The sequence below is a fragment of the Cricetulus griseus genome, chromosome 2 (assembly GCF_003668045.3).
Source record: "Cricetulus griseus strain 17A/GY chromosome 2, alternate assembly CriGri-PICRH-1.0, whole genome shotgun sequence".
In the NCBI taxonomy this organism is placed as follows: Eukaryota; Metazoa; Chordata; class Mammalia; order Rodentia; family Cricetidae; genus Cricetulus; species Cricetulus griseus.
The window spans coordinates 30,586,773-30,604,787 of NC_048595.1; the positions used below are offsets into that span (position 1 = coordinate 30,586,773).

The window sequence follows — 18,015 nt, forward strand, 5'->3', positions numbered from 1 at the left end:
CTCTGTCTCTTGTAAGCAAACATGCATGTCTGTTTCATCCTTGGCTCTCAATCCTTCATCATATAATCTGCTCAGTCTTGTCCAGACAGGTTCCTCCAAAGATACCCTGCTGCCATGGGCTTGGGTCAAGGAAGTGAATAGAATGCCAGTATCCAACTCATTGGATAGTAAGCAAACCAGTCCGGCAAAAGGGTATAGTATTTGGGAATCCACTGATCCCCATTCAACTCATTTAGAGGGGCATTAAAGCGCTGAGCCCCCATGCTGTCTTTCCCCAGATACTCTGTATACACTAATGATGTACTCTAGTCTCCACAGGTCGCCTGGGAAAGAGGCTGGCTGCTGCTTCTGGAATACACCTGTAGGTCACAGCTGAGAGGATCCTATGATTGCTTGAAGCGTTTGGGAGGGGGCTCCAGGAAAGAGCTGTGAGCAGATGCCAAGGATCTGAGTGCTTCAGCCAACAAGTGGGGATGGGAGCCCACCATTTTCTTCCAGCTTGAGGTCTCAGAAACCTCAGAAGCATGAGCTGTAATGAAATCCAGTGCCTTGGTTTTCAACTGCCCTGCACTGTGGAGGTCAGCTAGGATGAGCGTCTGTGCTGAATTCTCCACAGAGAGGTCCCTGCAGAGGGCAATCTCACACATGACCTTCAAACGCTCCAGGCCATACTTGTCAGCAGCTGCCAGGACAGCATCTGCCATGCTGTGGAGGTCTGGTGCCTTCCCGGTGTAAATGAATTCCATCATGGCCTTGAAAACTTGCGGCTCCAGATCAAGGATCTCAATGCGGTTTTTTCTGCTCTCCTCCATGTCCTTTTCAAACATAGCTCTGAAAACTGGAGAGCGAGCTGCTAGGATGGCCTTGTGAGCCCCGAATTCCTGGCCAGCTACCACTAGGCTGCAGTCTGTGAAGACAGAATTCTCCCACCGCTGTCCTAGGTCATCTGCCACCGTGCACCTGGGAACCAGGATACCTGGGACCTTGCTAGCCTTGGAGTTGATGAAGGAGTCTTGGACTGCCAGGTCCACATCGCATAAGACAGTGAGTTCATTGTCTGGGAGAAGCCAAGACTCCAGACTAAAGAGCAAATCTCGATGGAGAAACTTTGTGAATCCCCAGTGTTGATTTGGCGTGAACTTGAGGAAACCTGGGGTTATCCTACCATTGGTTTTCTCTCCGTCGACACTCCTGATCCAAAACTGGAGTCTTGCCCGTACTGGACTCTTTGGGCAGCTGAGCAATGTAACTAACTGCATTACTAACACAGGGAGAACAAACACATGGACTAACAGAACCCAAACTTTGTTCCATGTCTGATGCCAGGAATGGAAAGAGAGCTAAGAACCAACACAGGATTAGCAATATGGCACAGACAATTTGCTCCATATCTCATGAATGTACTGTCACAGGACAAAAGTTGGAGTCTAGGAGTGCATATCTAGAAGGCAATTTACATGCCATTCAGATACTATCAAGGATGAGAATATTAAAGATTTAGAAGCATATATATGAATGAAGAAACAAGACAAATTAATGATTCTACAAAATTCTCAGAATCTTATATGACTCACCAGACTCAAACTGTACATGAAACAGTGGAACCCAGGCTGTAAGCCTTGGATGACTCCGAAATGGATTTAGTTTGTCTCCATGTTCTGGTTATTACAAATAATGCTGTGATGAACATAGATTGATTCTTATGTCAATAAGCAATTTTGGCAATTATACACAACTGTTTAAATTTGGAATACTTTATACTCTCAATCCAAAGTGTTGTACAATATATGATGCACATTTTTTTAAATTTCCAAATTCTGTAAAATGAAAGATAGCCATCTACCAAACCTCATTTCTCTGAATGCCTGTAGAATTACAGCTTATTGGCAATGGGGCTTTATTATAGAACGAACACATTGGATTGTTTCTCACTATCTCCTTGGAGAAATCCTTTTTTAAACGTTTGCTATTTATATAGTGTTTCTTATGAAATTCCTAGGCTTCTAGGACACTTCCTACTAATAAACAATCAATCTCATCATTGCCTTGTGCTAGTGGGCCTGGCAGTGCCTTATAGGATCTGATGTTTGTTGTATATATCAGATTGGTGCTGTTCCTGAGTGTTTCTTCTATTTGTCTAGATAGTGAAGTTAATTCTGTATTATCAGGAATGAATTCAGCAGTCTTGATGTGTAAACAATTGTGTCTGCATATTGAAAATCAGTAACTATATTGAGAGGCTCTGTAAAGTCCATAAGTACCACAAGAATACCATATAATAATCCTGCCTCCTGTACAGAGTTATACAGACTTTGAACTACTTTACTTATCTCTCTTTATTTATATCCTGATTTATCTGATTTGTGAACATCAGTGTAGAAGGTAGTGACTCCAGAAATAGGTGTTTTTCTTACAATAGGTGCAAGAATCCAGACTGTCTTTTTGTATGAATTTAATTCTGTCAGTTTGGGGATAATTGTTGCTAATTGTTGCCAAAAAGTCAGTACAAGGTGTCTGGCAGTGTTCATTGTCCTTTCCTAAGGAGGAAATTTCCTCATTTTTAAAGGAACTATGATTGCTGCTGGATCTCTTCCAGTCAGTTGATGAAGTCTTAATTTGCCTTTTAGAATCAAATCAGAAATCTTTTCTATGTATGTCTTTAGCTTATTATTCTGTTTATGTGGCAGAAAATTTCATTCCAATATAATGTCTTTCCAATGCATCAGAATCCCTGAAGGATATTCTGTGGATGGTAAAATAACAAGAATAAAGTCTATATTTGGGTCAACAATGGTCTACGTGTGCATTCAGTATTCTGTTTTTCACCAATTGTAATTCTTTTTCCATTTGAGCTGATAATATTTGTGGATTGTTTAAGTCCTTGTCCTCTTTAGTGGCCATTTTAAGTGCTTTAAGTCATATCCTTCTCCTCAAATTATTGTTTATAGTTGAGAAATTTCCCCTAAAAATTTCTGCAGGTCATTAAGAGTTTGGGTTATAATAGTCACATCCACCCTAGTGTCCACCAAACCAGAAATATCTTTATTTTTATTTTTACTTTCAACTCTAAAGGCGAAGTTTGTCAAAATATGTGTTTTTTGTCCTGTAGTCACATTTGATTCCTCATCCCTAGCCAAACTACCATTTAGAGTGATATCATTCTTTACAATTGGCAATGTACTATCTATTTGTCCTGTGAGAGATTGTCCTCCATAGTGACTGGGAATGATCAGACCTTTCTCGAAGCGGGGGCCTCCCAGAGTCCCCTCAAGGAGTTTCCCAATTGTAACAGGTTTCCTTGTATGTCTCTGGTCGACTACATCCATTGGTTTAGTGTCTGCTCCTACCCCGACTCCTACATAATCCAAGAGGTGGAGGCCTTCTATATGGGACATTGTTGGAATTTTCTTGCCTACTATTTCTCCTAATATGTCCTATTCTACTGAAGGTAAAACACCTAATATCCTGATGCCTTCTTGACCCTCTGGGGATTGCTCTTCTTAACAAAGTTCCTGTTTCACTACAGTTACTGGCCTTTTGGTGGCTTGTTGGATATTTAGGGTTTGCTTCTCCTTAGCAAGCTTTTGAGTGTTGGACATTAGACTGGAGATTAGCTGTACGCAAGACCCACTCTTCCTGTGATGCTGATCTGAACTTTAAAGGCAAAAGTATTCTTTTGCATAGTGGATTTGCATTATCATAGGCTAGACATTGTCTGAGGGTTTTTCTAGATTCTAAATTTGCTGCCTGCAAATCTATTGCCCAGGATAGTCTTCATAAAAAGTCAGTGACCTGTTCTGTTTGTCTCTGTGGTATCTTAGTATAGCATTCTACACTTTTCCTTGTTCATGAACCTTGTCCCAGTCATTAAGTACTTTTCATACACACACACACAAACACACACACACACACACACACACACACACACACACACACACACATGTTGTGTGCTCAGATGTCAGTTAGACATGCAGATGTGGGGCTATGTAGGACTAAGATGGCCTCAGATTGTCTGGAAGTAGACTTACAGATCGTTTTGAGCCCACATGTGGGTGCTAGGAATTGGACACAGGTCCTCTATAAAAGCAGCCAGTGCTCATAACACAGAGCCATCTTTCCTTTCCTAGCATTAATCTTTCCCTTTGAAATGGTAAATAATTCCTGTTTTGGGGGGAAAAGAGGAAGTGAAAATTAGGTAATTTACTTTAAGTAAACTAGTGATATGATATGTCATGTCCCAATGAGATCTAGTGTCTGGAAATGCCACCTTACTACTACATGTCTAAGCTGACTTTGTTGATGTCCGTATGTCATGATAGTTCTTTTCTCCATATATGTTTAATATTTATTCTTTCATTAATTTACTTGTCTGTTTGTTTGTTTTTTGGTAGGTGTCATGTAAGCCAGGCTGACCTCAAACTCACTGTTAAGGCAAAGCTGGGCTTGAAGTCCTGTACTTCCCATATCCATACAGTGTTGAGGTCTTGAGACAAGATCATCTTGTGTGATTTGTGAGTGGGATAATGGTGTCACAGGGAACCTAATGACTTTGGAAGAAAGAACTAAAGAGTCAGAAAAAGGATCAACAGCCAAATAGTTTGACAATTGTGGCCTAATAAAGATCAAGGCAACGGAAGTGGTGCCGTCTAGTGGCCAAATCAGGGAAAGTCTCCAGTAGACTACTGGTGGCTCCATGTGAGTCCTTTGAAAACCCCAACCTCAAGTCATCTAAACTAATGAATTCCTGTGCCTCAAGGCTGTTATCCATTCATTACAGTAGCGGTAGACAACTATTACATATTATTCTGGCTGTTTGGCTATAAAATTTACTTTGGTCAGAACATATTCATGAAAGTTGAGAGCAAGTTCTGTGACTTTTGCTTTGTGTCTAGGCAGGATGCTGTAATACAGTTTCAGAAGCAATGGATGTCATCATTTTGAAAAGAAATTAGATAGTAGGAAAATTAGTCTTGTATTAAGGACTTCAATTACAGAGTTCTATATAAACACACAAAGTGGGCAAAGAACAGCTGTAAGAATTTACTGTTGATAGGCTGGAGAGATGGATCAACCCTTAAAGGTTAGGCTGCCAAAGAAAAATATAAGAATTTGATATTTCTTCTACTGTGTCTTGGCAAAATCTGGGGAGCTGGAGTGTTGTCAGGTGGTACTTGTCATATGTTTCATCTGTGTTCTCTAGAATCTCCTCCCCAAGAACTCAACAAATTATTTTCTTTGAGATAGTTGTCTTAGAAACAGATGTGGGCAAGCTGCAAGTAAGAGAACAACAAGATCAGAAACTTTTTTCTATTTTAAATTACGTTATGGTAGAGACTTAACTAGTCCTTCTTAGAGAAATTGCTTTAAGAGCTACAGATGCATTGCATGTATTGTTTTCTAAACTCTTACCAGCACAGCTGCAACACTGTACATCTTTCAAGAAAGAAACATGAATGTATGGCCACTGGGAAGGCTGTTCAGTGCACCACTACAGAAATATCACTTATAGTACAGGCCCACACTAACACAGACAATACTAAAAGAAGGAACTGTGTGAATGCAACCCTCCATACTTTTGACACAATTTCCATGTGAGGTAAAAGTTGCTCCTTTGAAATAAGGAAATGAAACATGATATCTATACCCAGTGTAGTTCACACGTCTGTAGGTAGGGGATTCTGAGAGCATGGTCCTAGTGATAGTAATAATCTGAATAGTAATCAAGGAAAGCTTCAATTAGCTTATGATACTCTTTACATGTTCAAAGGAAGTGTTGCTTTCTCTTCACCTATGGAGTGGATGAATGCATGTGTGTGTTGGTATGTGAGCCTGTTTAAGTCTTGTTGGAGACAAAAGTCAGTACCTTCCGTATACTAGGCTATTTCTCTACACCAAGCTACATTGTCATCTCCCTCTCTTTCTCTCTTCTTTCTTCATTCTTCCTTGGCTTCCTATAGAAACCCAGAACAATCAAGAAGTCATCACATTTCACTGTGTTTCTGTGACAAATGTTCAAAATGTTAGGATGTTCCATATATGTATGACAGTTATAAACTTTCAATATAATTTGTAGAAGACCCAAGTGTAACTCTAGTGATGTGACTAAAATTCATGAAACTTTCTTAGTCTTTTATTAAAATTCATTTGTCTGCTGTCTTAATTTGTTCTCCATTCCTGTGATGAAACACCATTACCAAAAGCTACTTTGAAAAAAATTCAAGATTGTTTCAGCTATCAGCTTATAATGCATCACAAGAGGAAGTTAGGACAGGAACACAAGCAAGCCAGCGTTCAAAGAAGAAGCGCTGAACAGTGCTGCTTCTGGCTTGCTTTATTATATACCCTAAGAGTACCCAACAAAGGGTGGTTCTGTCCCAATAGACTGTGGACTTCCATATCTGTTGTAAGTCAACAGACTGCCTTAGCAAAGGATATGGTCTATAAGAAAAAAGGGCAGGCTACAGACTGGCAAAAATCTTCACCAACCTCACATCTGACAGAGGACTGATCTCCAAAATATACAAGGAACTCAAGAATCTAGACACCAAAATACCCAATATTCCAATTATAAATGGGGTACATATCTAAACAGAATTCTCAACAGAAGACTCAAATGGCCATTTAATGAAAAGCTCAACATCCTTAGACATCAGGGAAATTCAAATCAAAATGACTGAGATATCATCTTACACATATCAGAATGGCTAAGATACAAAAAAAACCTGATAAGAGCTAATGCTGGGGAGGATTTGGAGTAAGGGGAACACTCTTCCATTATTAGAGAAAGTCCAAACTTGTACAGCCACTTTGAAAATCAATTGGCGATTTCTCAGAAATCTCGGAATCAATCTACCTCAAGACAGCAATACCACTCTTGGGCATATGATCAAAGGATGCACAATTATGTCAAAGGACATTTGCTCAACTATGTTCATAGCAGCATTATTAGTAATAGCCAGAACCGCAAAACAACCTAGATGCTCATCGTCTGAACAATGTTCAAAGAAAATGTAATACTTTTACACAGTAGAGTATTACTCAGCCGTAAAAAACAATGACATTATGAAATTTGCAAAATAAATGACAGAACTAGAAAAAAAACATCCTGAGTGAGGTAAGCCAGACTCAGAAAGACAAGCACAGTATGTATTTACTCATGAGTGGGTATTAGATGTAAAGGAAAGGATAACCAGACTATAGTCCACAACCCTAGGGAGCTAGGTAAAAAGGTGGACCCTAAGAGGGACACACATGGAGGGCCCCAGGAAAGGAAAATAGTTAAGATCTCCTGGGTAAACTTGGAGGGGATTGAAGGGAGGTGATGGTGGATGGAAATATGAGGGATCAAGAAGACCAAGTTGGGGGAGGAATACAGGGAGAGAGCAATGAAAGAGCAATATCTTGACAGAGGGGGCATAATGGGGTTAGAGAGAAACCTGGTGCTATGGAAATTCCTAGGAATCAAGAAGGATGACACTCAGCTAAGACTCCTCGAAATAATATAGAGGTTTTCTGAACAGGCCTTTCTCTTAAACCAGACTAATGACTACCCTAATTGTCATCATAGAACCTACATCCACTAACTGATGGAAACAGTTGCAATGATCCACAGTCAAGCACAGGGCAGAGTTCCTGGAGTTCACTTTAGACAGGATGGAGGAATCATATGAACAAGGGAAGTCAAGAGCATGATGGGGAAAACCAGAGAGACAGCTGACCACAGCTAATGGGAGCTCATGGACAATGAGACAATGGATTGACAGCTGGGGAACCTGCTTGGGACTGAACTAGACCTTCTGAATATGGGTGACAGTTATGTGACTTGGTCTGTTGGGGTTGGACTGGCAATGGCATTAGGTATTATCCCAGGTGCATAAACTGGTTTTTGGAGCCCATTCCCTATGCTGGGATACCATGTTCCATCTTTTAGAGAGGGGAGGGTCATGGTATGCAAACTTAGTAGAACAGACTTTGTTGACTCCCCAAAGTAGGTCTTACCCCTTCTGAAGAGTGTAAAAGGGTGGGAGGGAAACCAAAGAGGCAGCGAGGTAGGAGAAGGGAAGGGTTGGGAAACTTCAAGATGTGGAGGCCTTCTATATGAGATATTGTTGGTATTTCCTTGGCTACAATTTCTCCTAATATGTCCTATTCTGCTGAAGTTAAAACACCTATTATCCTGATGCCTCTTTGACCCTCTGGGAATTGCTCTTCTTACCAAAGTTCCTGTTTCACTACAGTTACTGGCCTTTTGGTGGCTTGTTAGATATTTAGGGTTTGCTTCTTCTTAGAAAGCTTTTGAGTCTTGGATATTCAACTGGAGATTAGCTGTACGCAAGACCCACTCTTCCTGTGATGCTGATCTGAACTTTAAAGGCAAAAGTATTCTTTTGCATAGTGGATTTGCATTATCATAGGCTAGACATTGTCTGAGTATTTTTCTAGATTCCAAATTTGCTGCCTGAAAATAGTCTTCATAAAAAGGATAGTCTTCATAAAAAGTCAGTGAACTGTTCTGTTTGTCTCTGTGGTATCTTAGTATAGGATTCTACTCTTTTCCTGCTTCATGAACCTTGTCCCAGTCATTTAAGGCTGCTCTCCTGCATAAGGACAATATGTGGTTATCCCCCCTGAACCTGTGGGTCAGCATAAAGACTCTCACCAAGAATCTTACCTTGGGGAGCTTCATAACCTTTCTTCACTCTTGCAACTCCAGGGCTATTGCTTCCTCTATACATAAAGGCCTCCACTGTATTTGAGACAAATTTTCAAGCAGAACTGGTAATATGCATCCCAATCAATTGGCATTACTCTATTAGAAGTAGCCCACAAATTTTATATTTCTTTGACATAAAGACTATATGGAGACTATATGAGAAAACACTCCCCTTGAGAAAGATTTTAGTTCACAGAGAGACATGGCCATTTGATATTTTTTGATGGCAGTTTTTTGTCATAGTCACTGGGAAGACCAAATGTATATGCATAACAAACTTAGGCAGGTTTTCCTGATGTTTGATTGGAATAGGTGCATCAGATTGGGAGGATTCCATTTCGGAGTCATCCAAGGCTTGCAGCCTGACTTCCACCTTTTCATGGACAGTTTGAATCTGGTGAATCATATAAGATTCTGAGAATTTTATAGAATCATTTATTTGTCTTGTTTCTTCATTTATATATGCTTCTAAACCTTTAATATTCTCATCCTTAGATAGTAGGTAAATGGCATGTGAATTGCCTTCTATATATGCAATCCTAGACTCCAGGTTTTGTCCTGTGTCAGTACATTCATGAGATATGGAGCAAATTGTCTGTGCCATTTTGCTAATCCTGTCCTGGTTCTTAGCTCTCTTTCCATTTAAGCCATCAGACATGAAACAAAATTTGTGTTCTGTTTTTCCATGAGTTTGTTCTCCCTGTGTTATTAATGCAGCATGGCCATACTTAATATCCTCAACTTCTTTACATAAACAATTCATGTCTTGCATTTCAGAGATCATGTTTTCCTGGATTGCTTTTATATCTTGCATCCAACTTTCTAAGCTGCCCAAAATTCATACATGTTCTTATTTCTTTTCCCAGGGTCTCAATTCTCTGTTTAGAGATATCACATTACGTATGAAGCTTACTGCTAATATAGAATATAGGTACCTCTTAATCAGGGTTTCTCCCTACAGGATGCAGTCCTGCTAATACCACAATGGCTAGTTGTTAAGGGAAAGTTCAAGAATCCAGCTCTTACTCAGTCCAGAAGTTTGGATGTGTCCCCTGGTCTACGTATGTGCTGGAATTACAACAAGTATTCTGTAAGGCCACTGAAACAATTGGGTTGTGGCAGGGTGATGGCAAGCAGGCAGGGTGAAACTGCTTCCCTCCTTCAGGTGCTGTTATATGCTTCCAGCAGTAGGTGTGTCTAAATTTAGGGTGTGTCACCCAGCCTCAAGATCTGGATTAAAGTGTGTTTTTGGGCCTCGAGATGCAGGGTAAATGTTTGTGTCTTCCTCCCTCAAGATTTTCTGTTTTAAGTTGACCTGCCTACTTGATCTTATGCAAAACATATGGAAGAGTTGCTCACTCCATTTTATTATTTAGTTAATTCTGAATGGGGTTTAGTTGGCAACCAAGAATAACCATTACAAGTGCAGTTTGTTTGCTGGAGTGAATCTTCCATAAATAAAGGGATGGTGTTCTTTCCTACACAGTTGTTACTTTCTCGTCTCATATTGTTATAAGAATTCCTCCAAGACTGGTGGCAGTGTTCCAAGCTTTTAATCCAATCACTTGGAGGCACAGGCAGGCAGATCTCTTTGAAATCAAGGCCACTCAGGTTTATAGAAGTAGTAGCAGGACATCCATACCTGTTACACAGAAAGACCTTGTCTTGAAAAAAATTCCTCCTATTAACTTGGATAAGGAAGAGCTGCTTTTTGACCCTCAGGGGTCTCAGTGTTCAAAATAAGGAGGTCAGGGTGGAATAACTCCTATAGGGTGGCAGGAAGCAGAGCCAGGCTGGACAGTCTTTTAATAGAAACTTTTTCCTGCCATATATTCCAGAATCAGAGTCCCAGAGATGACTCCACCAAATTTCATTGATGGTCTTGCCCCTCTTTCTGGGTTAATCCTCCTTGGAACCACTCTTCCTTAAGAGTGTGGGATGAGAAGATCCTAAATACATCTATTCCATCATGCTGACTGCCAAATTCAGCTTCTCATTACCTCATAATTTTAATCCTTCACTTTTGGGTTCTGTCCTTTAACTTTAAACTTCTAGGCTTACTGTGCTAAGTTTACAAGCGAGACAGTATTCTGGCTTTGAAAGGACACAGAATATATTCAAGTTACTGAAGAAGGGAATTTGAGATGGTTTCCCTTCCAATGTGATGTGTAAAGGCTCCCTACTTCTGTCAACTCTCTCCAGGGCATGGTGTCTGGAGAGACACAGTAGGCCTAAAGCACAGGAAAATAACCATGGTGATTCAATCCACTCAGTAATTCCCAGCCTAGGTCTCCTGAAAGTCTGCCCCGAAGCTGCTCCTTCCTCTATACAGGATAAATCAATCAATTGATCTTAATCCCTGAATTTTTGCTTTTTCACTTTGGAATCTATTATAGTTGGCTATCTAGTAATATGAATGACTCTGATATATGTGGGTTTACAGTCATGGTGACAGATACCATTCCCTCAAGTGTGTCATTTGACTTGAAGGTAGTCACTACAGGACCACACATTTGCAAAATAAGTGCTTTACATTGCCAGCCAAGAGCTCCCATGAGCATGGTTCTGGAGAGGAGAGCAGCTTTTCATGGGGAAACTGAGAACCTCCACCAAAGTTGCAGTACAGGAAATGTTTATAGGTTCAGTCACTAAAGGAATGGGACAGGAGGAGCTTTAATTTCAGGCATGTGGGTATCTGGTGGTCTGGAACAGCCAAACGTTTCAGGCCACCAAAAAGGGGATGCACAAGTCTTAATCAACACAAGTGTCTTCATCACCAGAGAAAGCCATTAGTCATTATAAGGAAGAAACTGACTGAAACACATAGACATACAAACACACACAAATTCAAACACACATGCAAGAGAGAGAAGACATATATATATATATATATATATATTATATATATATATATATATAGAGAGAGAGAGAGAGAGAGAGAGAGAGAGAGAGAGAGAGAGACAGACAGACAGACAGACACACAGACAGACACACAGACAGACACACAGAAACACAGAGAATGGGATCAAGAGAAGTTTATTCTCTTTATTCTCCCTGAAGTTTTCTTCAATCTCTTTCTGACTGGAACCACTCAGTGTACAGCCCAGGCCAGATGACTCATAATTCCATTCCCTCAGGCTCTGAAGAGCTAGGGTCCATATTGTGTACCACATATACTTCATACACTTACAAGTACTTTTTACTATCTCTTCTTCCTACCTGTTCCAACCCTCTTACTACTGTCTATTCTATGATTTAAAAATTCAAGTATTTAAATCTGGTCCTCAGAAGGCAGAGGTAGGCAGATTACTATGTTTTTCAGCCAACCTTGTCTATAGAGTGAGTCCAAAGACAGCCAAGGCTGTGTATGGACACACCATTTCAAAAACAGTAAGAGAGAGAATGCAAATCAGGAGGAAAGTTATTTTTCATTATGTGTGTAGGGGTTAACACATTCAGTTTAAGACACCCTTGAGACAGACTTGGGAGGATTGCTTATGTACAAGAAGGTTATTGTGAACACGAATTCACTAGAAATGTGCCAAAATAAGTATGTTTTCTCTCAGTATGTAATGAATGTGATATTCTAAGCATCCCTTGCTGACCTAGGCCTGCATTGGGAAACTGAGGTGGCAGAAATCTACTGAGTTTGATAGTTGTGTTTGCATACTAAATGAGATTCCCTATACAAAACAAAGACAATCTCAATCAACCCCTAACCCAATGTCAACTCCTTCAAATATGAACCTGTCCCCAAAGGAGAGATTCTGAAGCAGGAAACACTGGTGTCCTGCTGTAAATTATATTCAGGACATAAAAGCCATCTTCAGTGGTAGCTTGGAATACTCAGGGACTTTAAGTGGATCAAGGGAAGCACTTATTTGAGATGAGGCTTATTTTCTTTGAGTGGCTTAATCTATGAAAGCAAAAGCAAAGAAAACATAAATAAAAGAAAAAATAAGACTTCAGTTTTGCACAATTTTTAAACATAGTGGAGCAGAGACATGCTCATCAAGAAGAATATGTAAGTAATGAATAATGTGTAATAATTAATAAAAGTCAGGGCTGATGTAAAGTCCTCCCAGCCTGTAGATCCAGATTAAGGGTGTGTGTATTCTTCCCTCAAAAGTAAACATTTCAAATGGATCTGTCTACTTCAACTTCAGCAAGAATTTCTCACAGGTGTGGTCTGCATCTTTGAGTATTGTTAAACCAGAAATTGAGGGTTGAGAATCAAGAAGAGTCATCTCAAGTATGTTTCCAATGAGCGCTGCTATAAACAGCATCAGGGAAGAAGGGTGTTCCTGAGTGTTTCAGCAGTCTTAGTTTTCACAGAATAGACATCAGATAAAGAGCCCATTAATTTTGAGAGTGAAGCAGAGCTAGGAAGCCCTTATGGTGGCTCTCCTCTTTCTTACCCTATATACTATCCAGAACCACAGTCCTCGGATGACTCCAACAAACTGTAGTGGTGGTCTTTTCACTGCCTCTCAGATGATCATACCTAGAAAAAGTATTATATCCCCATCTATGAGTGTGGTTAATGAATATCCTAAATCCTTCTCCTCTCAATCACTTACATTGAGTCTCACAAGGTCATATACTCCCTCGTTTTCTGGTAGATTCTGTCCTGTTCAACCGCAGAACTTCCATGCTTATTCTTCTGGTCCATAAAGTGAGATATTATTCTAGTTTCCTGGAAATGAAGACTATATTCAACAGAAACCATAGAGGGAGGATATTTAAATGGATTTCATTCTGTGGTGTGTTGATCAAAATTCTCTGTACATATCATGTCTCTCCAGTTATCTTATCTTGGAGAGTAGCTCTAAGCCAAGACTACAGGGAAATAGGTTCATTGATTGAATCAGCACAGCCATTCCCAGTCTGTCTCTCTATAATTCAGGCTACAACACTACTTATCTATCAGTAGAAGATAATTCAATCAATTGGTTTTGATTGTTCATTTTTACTATTTTTTTTTACTTTGGTAGAATTATAGTAGGTGGGCATTTAATAGCATAGGTGATTTTTCACTAGGAGGATTCAAAGTCAGGGTAATAGTTATTCCATCTCAGAAAACATTACTTTTATAGGATTCAATTTGTTAATTTCAAGCCCCCATATTTGAAGGAAGAGACAGTTCAGTAACTGTTGAATATATTCTGAACCCTTTGCAAACAAGAATGCTCTGACAATTTTAAGTCTAGCAGAGTAAGCCTGGGAGGTCTAAGATTGAAGGGGATAGACTTACAAGTGAGGGATGAAATTATGAGGTAATGAGATGCTTTGTTCTGGCCACTAGCAAAATGAGAGCAAAATGAAAGGCCTTTAGGGACTTCTGATAGCACACACCTAAGTGGATCAGAATTTGTGTTCAAGGAGCATATACAGAAGAGGAAGGGCAAGACCACCAGTGAAATTCAGTGAAGCCATCCCTGGGAAAATGAGTTTGGATGGAATGAAAGTTAGGAAAGAAGGTAACCATTTTCAGAGGATCCTGCTTGGCCCTGCTTAATGCTCTCCATAAAGGGATTCTCCTGAACTTATATTGTGAACACTGATAGAAAAAACAGTCTTCTTCCTAGATCATGTTCATGGGAAGATTACTTTTTTTCACAAAGAGGTATTTCTGTGTAACAGTTCTGGTGGTCATAGAAATTCTCTGTATACCAAGCTGGCCTTGAACTAACAGAGAAATGTCTACCTGTGACTCTGAGGTGCTGGGATTAAAGGTATATGGCACCAGAGTGGGGCGGTAGGAATATTTATCAACATGAGAAGAGTAAATAACAACTGTGTAGGAAGTGAAATCATTTCTTTATTCATAGAAGATTAATTCCAGAAAGCAAAATGCACTTGTGATGGTTATTCTTGCTTCCCAAATAGACCACCCTGGAATTAACTAAAATATCCTAAAATGGATGGCACAATTCTGAGGAATGTTTTGCATGAGTTGGAGTAGGAGATCCATCTGAAATACTGAATTTGAAGGTAGAAAACCCAAACATAAGAACGGGATCTCCAGGCCTGAAGACACACACCTTTAATCCAGGTCTTAGGCTAGGAGACACACCCTAAATTGGGATACACCTTCTTCTGGAAGCATATAAAAGACATGCAAGAAGGAAGTTGCAACACTCTGACTGCCTGCGCTAACCTTTCAGCAAGTCCATCACTTCACTGCCATTAGAGAATGCTTATTTGAATTTCAGCATATACTGAAGAACACCAGATAGATCCTACCTCCTGGACTGAGTAAGTACTGGATTCTTACACTTTTCCTTCACAGCTGAAATTGTGTGATTAACAAGAATGCAGCCCTATGTCATTCTAGGTTAGTCTCCTTCTTTACCCAGAGAGGTTCATTCCATATGTTCTGTTGCTCTAGAGAACCCTAGCACAACCCTTTTGGATATAAGTGTAAAAATGTCCCATGTGTTTCAACATTTGAGTAAAATTGTCAAAATAGTTACCTGTTGACCTAAGATTCAATCTAGAAAAGAAATCCGAGTGATGTAACTTTCCATAGTAGCCTAAACTCTCTTCTCTGAAACTGGTTTTGAAATCTTGATAGAAAATTTCAGAGAGATATCCAAGTTTCCAGCCCCATAGAAGTGAGAACAGAGGGGAAAACAGAAATAAAAGACTAAACACTATCAGTGGTAGTACAGATATAGCTTACAATTTCTGAAGCCACTGGAGATCAAAATAGGAAATCACCCATATTAGTTACCCAGACACCTTTCTTCTGAGGACTCAGGAGAGAAATGCAGATGGTTCTCTTTGTGTTCAAGTCCACACAGGGCTACAAGAGATTAAACCAAATTAAAGGAGTAACAGATCTCATGCCCATTATCTCAGCACTGGAGTGTAATAAATTAGGAGTGGGGTCTTCAGTAGTCAGTCTTGTGGTTATCTCCAGTTAAGCTGAGGAGACGCAGCAGTGTGATGTTTGTTGAGATCTCATGGAGCCTGATGTAGAGGCAAGAGCAAGTGGCTTGGCTGCTTTGCCTCGCTGATATTCACCTTGAAGCTTGAACACCAATATGATTTGTAGGGAGACACCCTAGCCCCGCCCAATAGTCCTGGGAGAGGTACCAGGTGGAATCCGGACTCGCCCATAAGGGCGTGGTGAAGGAAAGCCAGGGTGACCTAAGGGAGCTTCTGAAGGGGCTGCATGTGGGGACCCTGGCACCCTTTTAGTTTTGGCCGCGCTTGCTGGGTTATATAACCTAGCTCTGGAATGTGTTTTGCCCTGGTGTCTTCTTGAATAAAGAGACTTTAATCATAATAATGATTCTCTCAGGATTTATTTTCCTTGTTACAGATCTCTACAATTGTGACCCCAGGTTGAAGAAGAAAAAGTCCTATTTCTTCATTTTGGATCCAGATTAACTTTCAAACTACCACAGTAGATATGACAGAAGACGGTGCAGCCGAACGATGGGGCTACACAGAGATCAGTGTCCAGAAATTTTCCTACAGTTGGACCATAAGCAACTTCAGATTCCTGCTTCAGGAAGTAGAGGAAGCCATTAAAAGTCCAACCTTCTCATCTGGATCCAGTGTCAACGACAAATGGTGTTTGAAAGTACGGACAAACGGGATCGACGAAGACAGCCAAGATTACTTGTCAGTTCACCTAACATTGCTCAGCTGCCCAAAGAGTCCAGTACGGGCAAGGCTCCAGTTTTGGATCAGGAGTGTCGACGGAGAGAAAACCAATGGTATGATAACCCCAGGTTTCCTCAAGTTCACGCCAAATCAACACTGGGGATTCACAAAGTTCATCCATCGAGATTTGCTCTTGAGTCTGGAGTCTTGGCTTCTCCCAGACAATGAACTCACTGTCTTATGCGATGTGGACCTGGCAGTCCAAGACTCCCTCCTCAACTCCAAGGCTAGCAAGGTCCCAGGTATCCTGGTTCCCAGGTGCACGGTGGCAGATGACCTAGGACAGCTGTGGGAGAATTCTGTCTTCACAGACTGCAGCCTAGTGGTAGCTGGCCAGGAATTCGGGGCTCACAAGGCCATCCTAGCAGCTCGCTCTCCAGTTTTCAGAGCTATGTTTGAAAAGGACATGGAGGAGAGCAGAAAAAACCGCGTTGAGATCCTGGATCTGGAGCTGCAAGTTTTCAAGACCATGATGGAATTCATTTACACCGGGAAGGCACCAGACCTCCACAGCATGGCAGATGCTGTCCTGGCAGCTGCTGACAAGTATGGCCTGGAGCATTTGAAGGTCATGTGTGGGGATGTCCTCTGCAGGGACCTCTCTGTGGAGAATGCAGCCCACACGCTCATCCTAGCTGACCTCCACAGTGCAGAGCAGTTGAAAACCAAGGCACTGGATTTCATTACAGCTCATGCTTCTGAGGTTTCTGAGACCTCAAGCTGGAAGAAAATGGTGGGCTCCCATCCCCACTTGTTGGCTGAAGCATTCAGCTCCTTGGCATCTGCTCACAGCACTTTACTGGGGCCCCCTCCCAAACGCTTCAAGCAATCATAGGATCCTCTCAGCTGTGACCTACAGGTGTATTCCAGAAGCAGCAGCCAGCCTCGTTCCCAGGCCACCTGTGTAGACTACAGTACATCATTAGTGTATACAGAGTATCTGGGGAAAGACAGCATGGGGGCTCAGCCCTTAAATGCCCCTCTAAATGAGTTGAATGGGGATCAGTGGATTCCCCAATACTATACCCTTTTGCCGGACTGGTTTGCTTACTATCCAATGAGTTGGATACTGGCATTCTATTCAGTTGCTTGACCCAAGCCCATGGCAGCAGGGTATCTTTGGAGGAACCTGTCTGGACAAGACTGAGCAGATTATATGATGAAGGATTGAGAGCCAAGGATGAAACAGACATGCATGTTTGCTTACAAGAGACAGAGAAGAGAAAAGAGACAGTTTTTCCCTCCAAACTCAGTGTGTGGGGACTAGAGGGTTGACTCAGTTGGCCAAAGGAATTGTTGCTCCTGGAGAGGAACAGTTCTTGAGTTCAGCTCTCTGCATCCATGGGTGAATTCTCAAACATCTGTAATTGGAGATACGGTGGGTGAAGTCCTCCTCTTGTGTCTATGGGTGTATCAATCTCTGTTAACCAAAAGCCATATAAAGTGAATAAAAATTTTACAATCAGTTTGTGGATTCCATGGTTTTTCTGTTTGCAGTACCCAATTTTGTCCATTGAGCTCTGCTTGGTTGTGGAAGTTTAGACAGAATTCTCAAAGCCACTCTATTCTCAAGAGCGTTTCTGTTAGTCTGTGCTTTTTAAAGGTGAATAAATACCATTAATATT

General features: G+C 40.9%; 2 protein-coding genes across 2 annotated transcripts; one reads left to right on the forward strand and one right to left on the reverse strand.

The window, feature by feature from the left end:
* Nucleotides 1-383: 383 nt before the first annotated feature.
* LOC113833834 (speckle-type POZ protein-like) lies at nt 384-1,259 on the reverse strand. The gene has a single exon (XM_035438652.1). It carries the CDS (start codon nt 1,257-1,259, stop codon nt 384-386), a length of 876 nt encoding a protein of 291 aa, XP_035294543.1.
* A 14,874-nt stretch (nt 1,260-16,133) lies between these two features.
* LOC113833824 (speckle-type POZ protein-like) lies at nt 16,134-17,225 on the forward strand. The gene has a single exon (XM_035438921.1). The coding sequence runs from the start codon at nt 16,134-16,136 to the stop codon at nt 17,223-17,225; it is 1,092 nt and encodes a 363-aa protein (XP_035294812.1).
* The last annotated feature ends 790 nt before the right edge of the window (nt 17,226-18,015 follow it).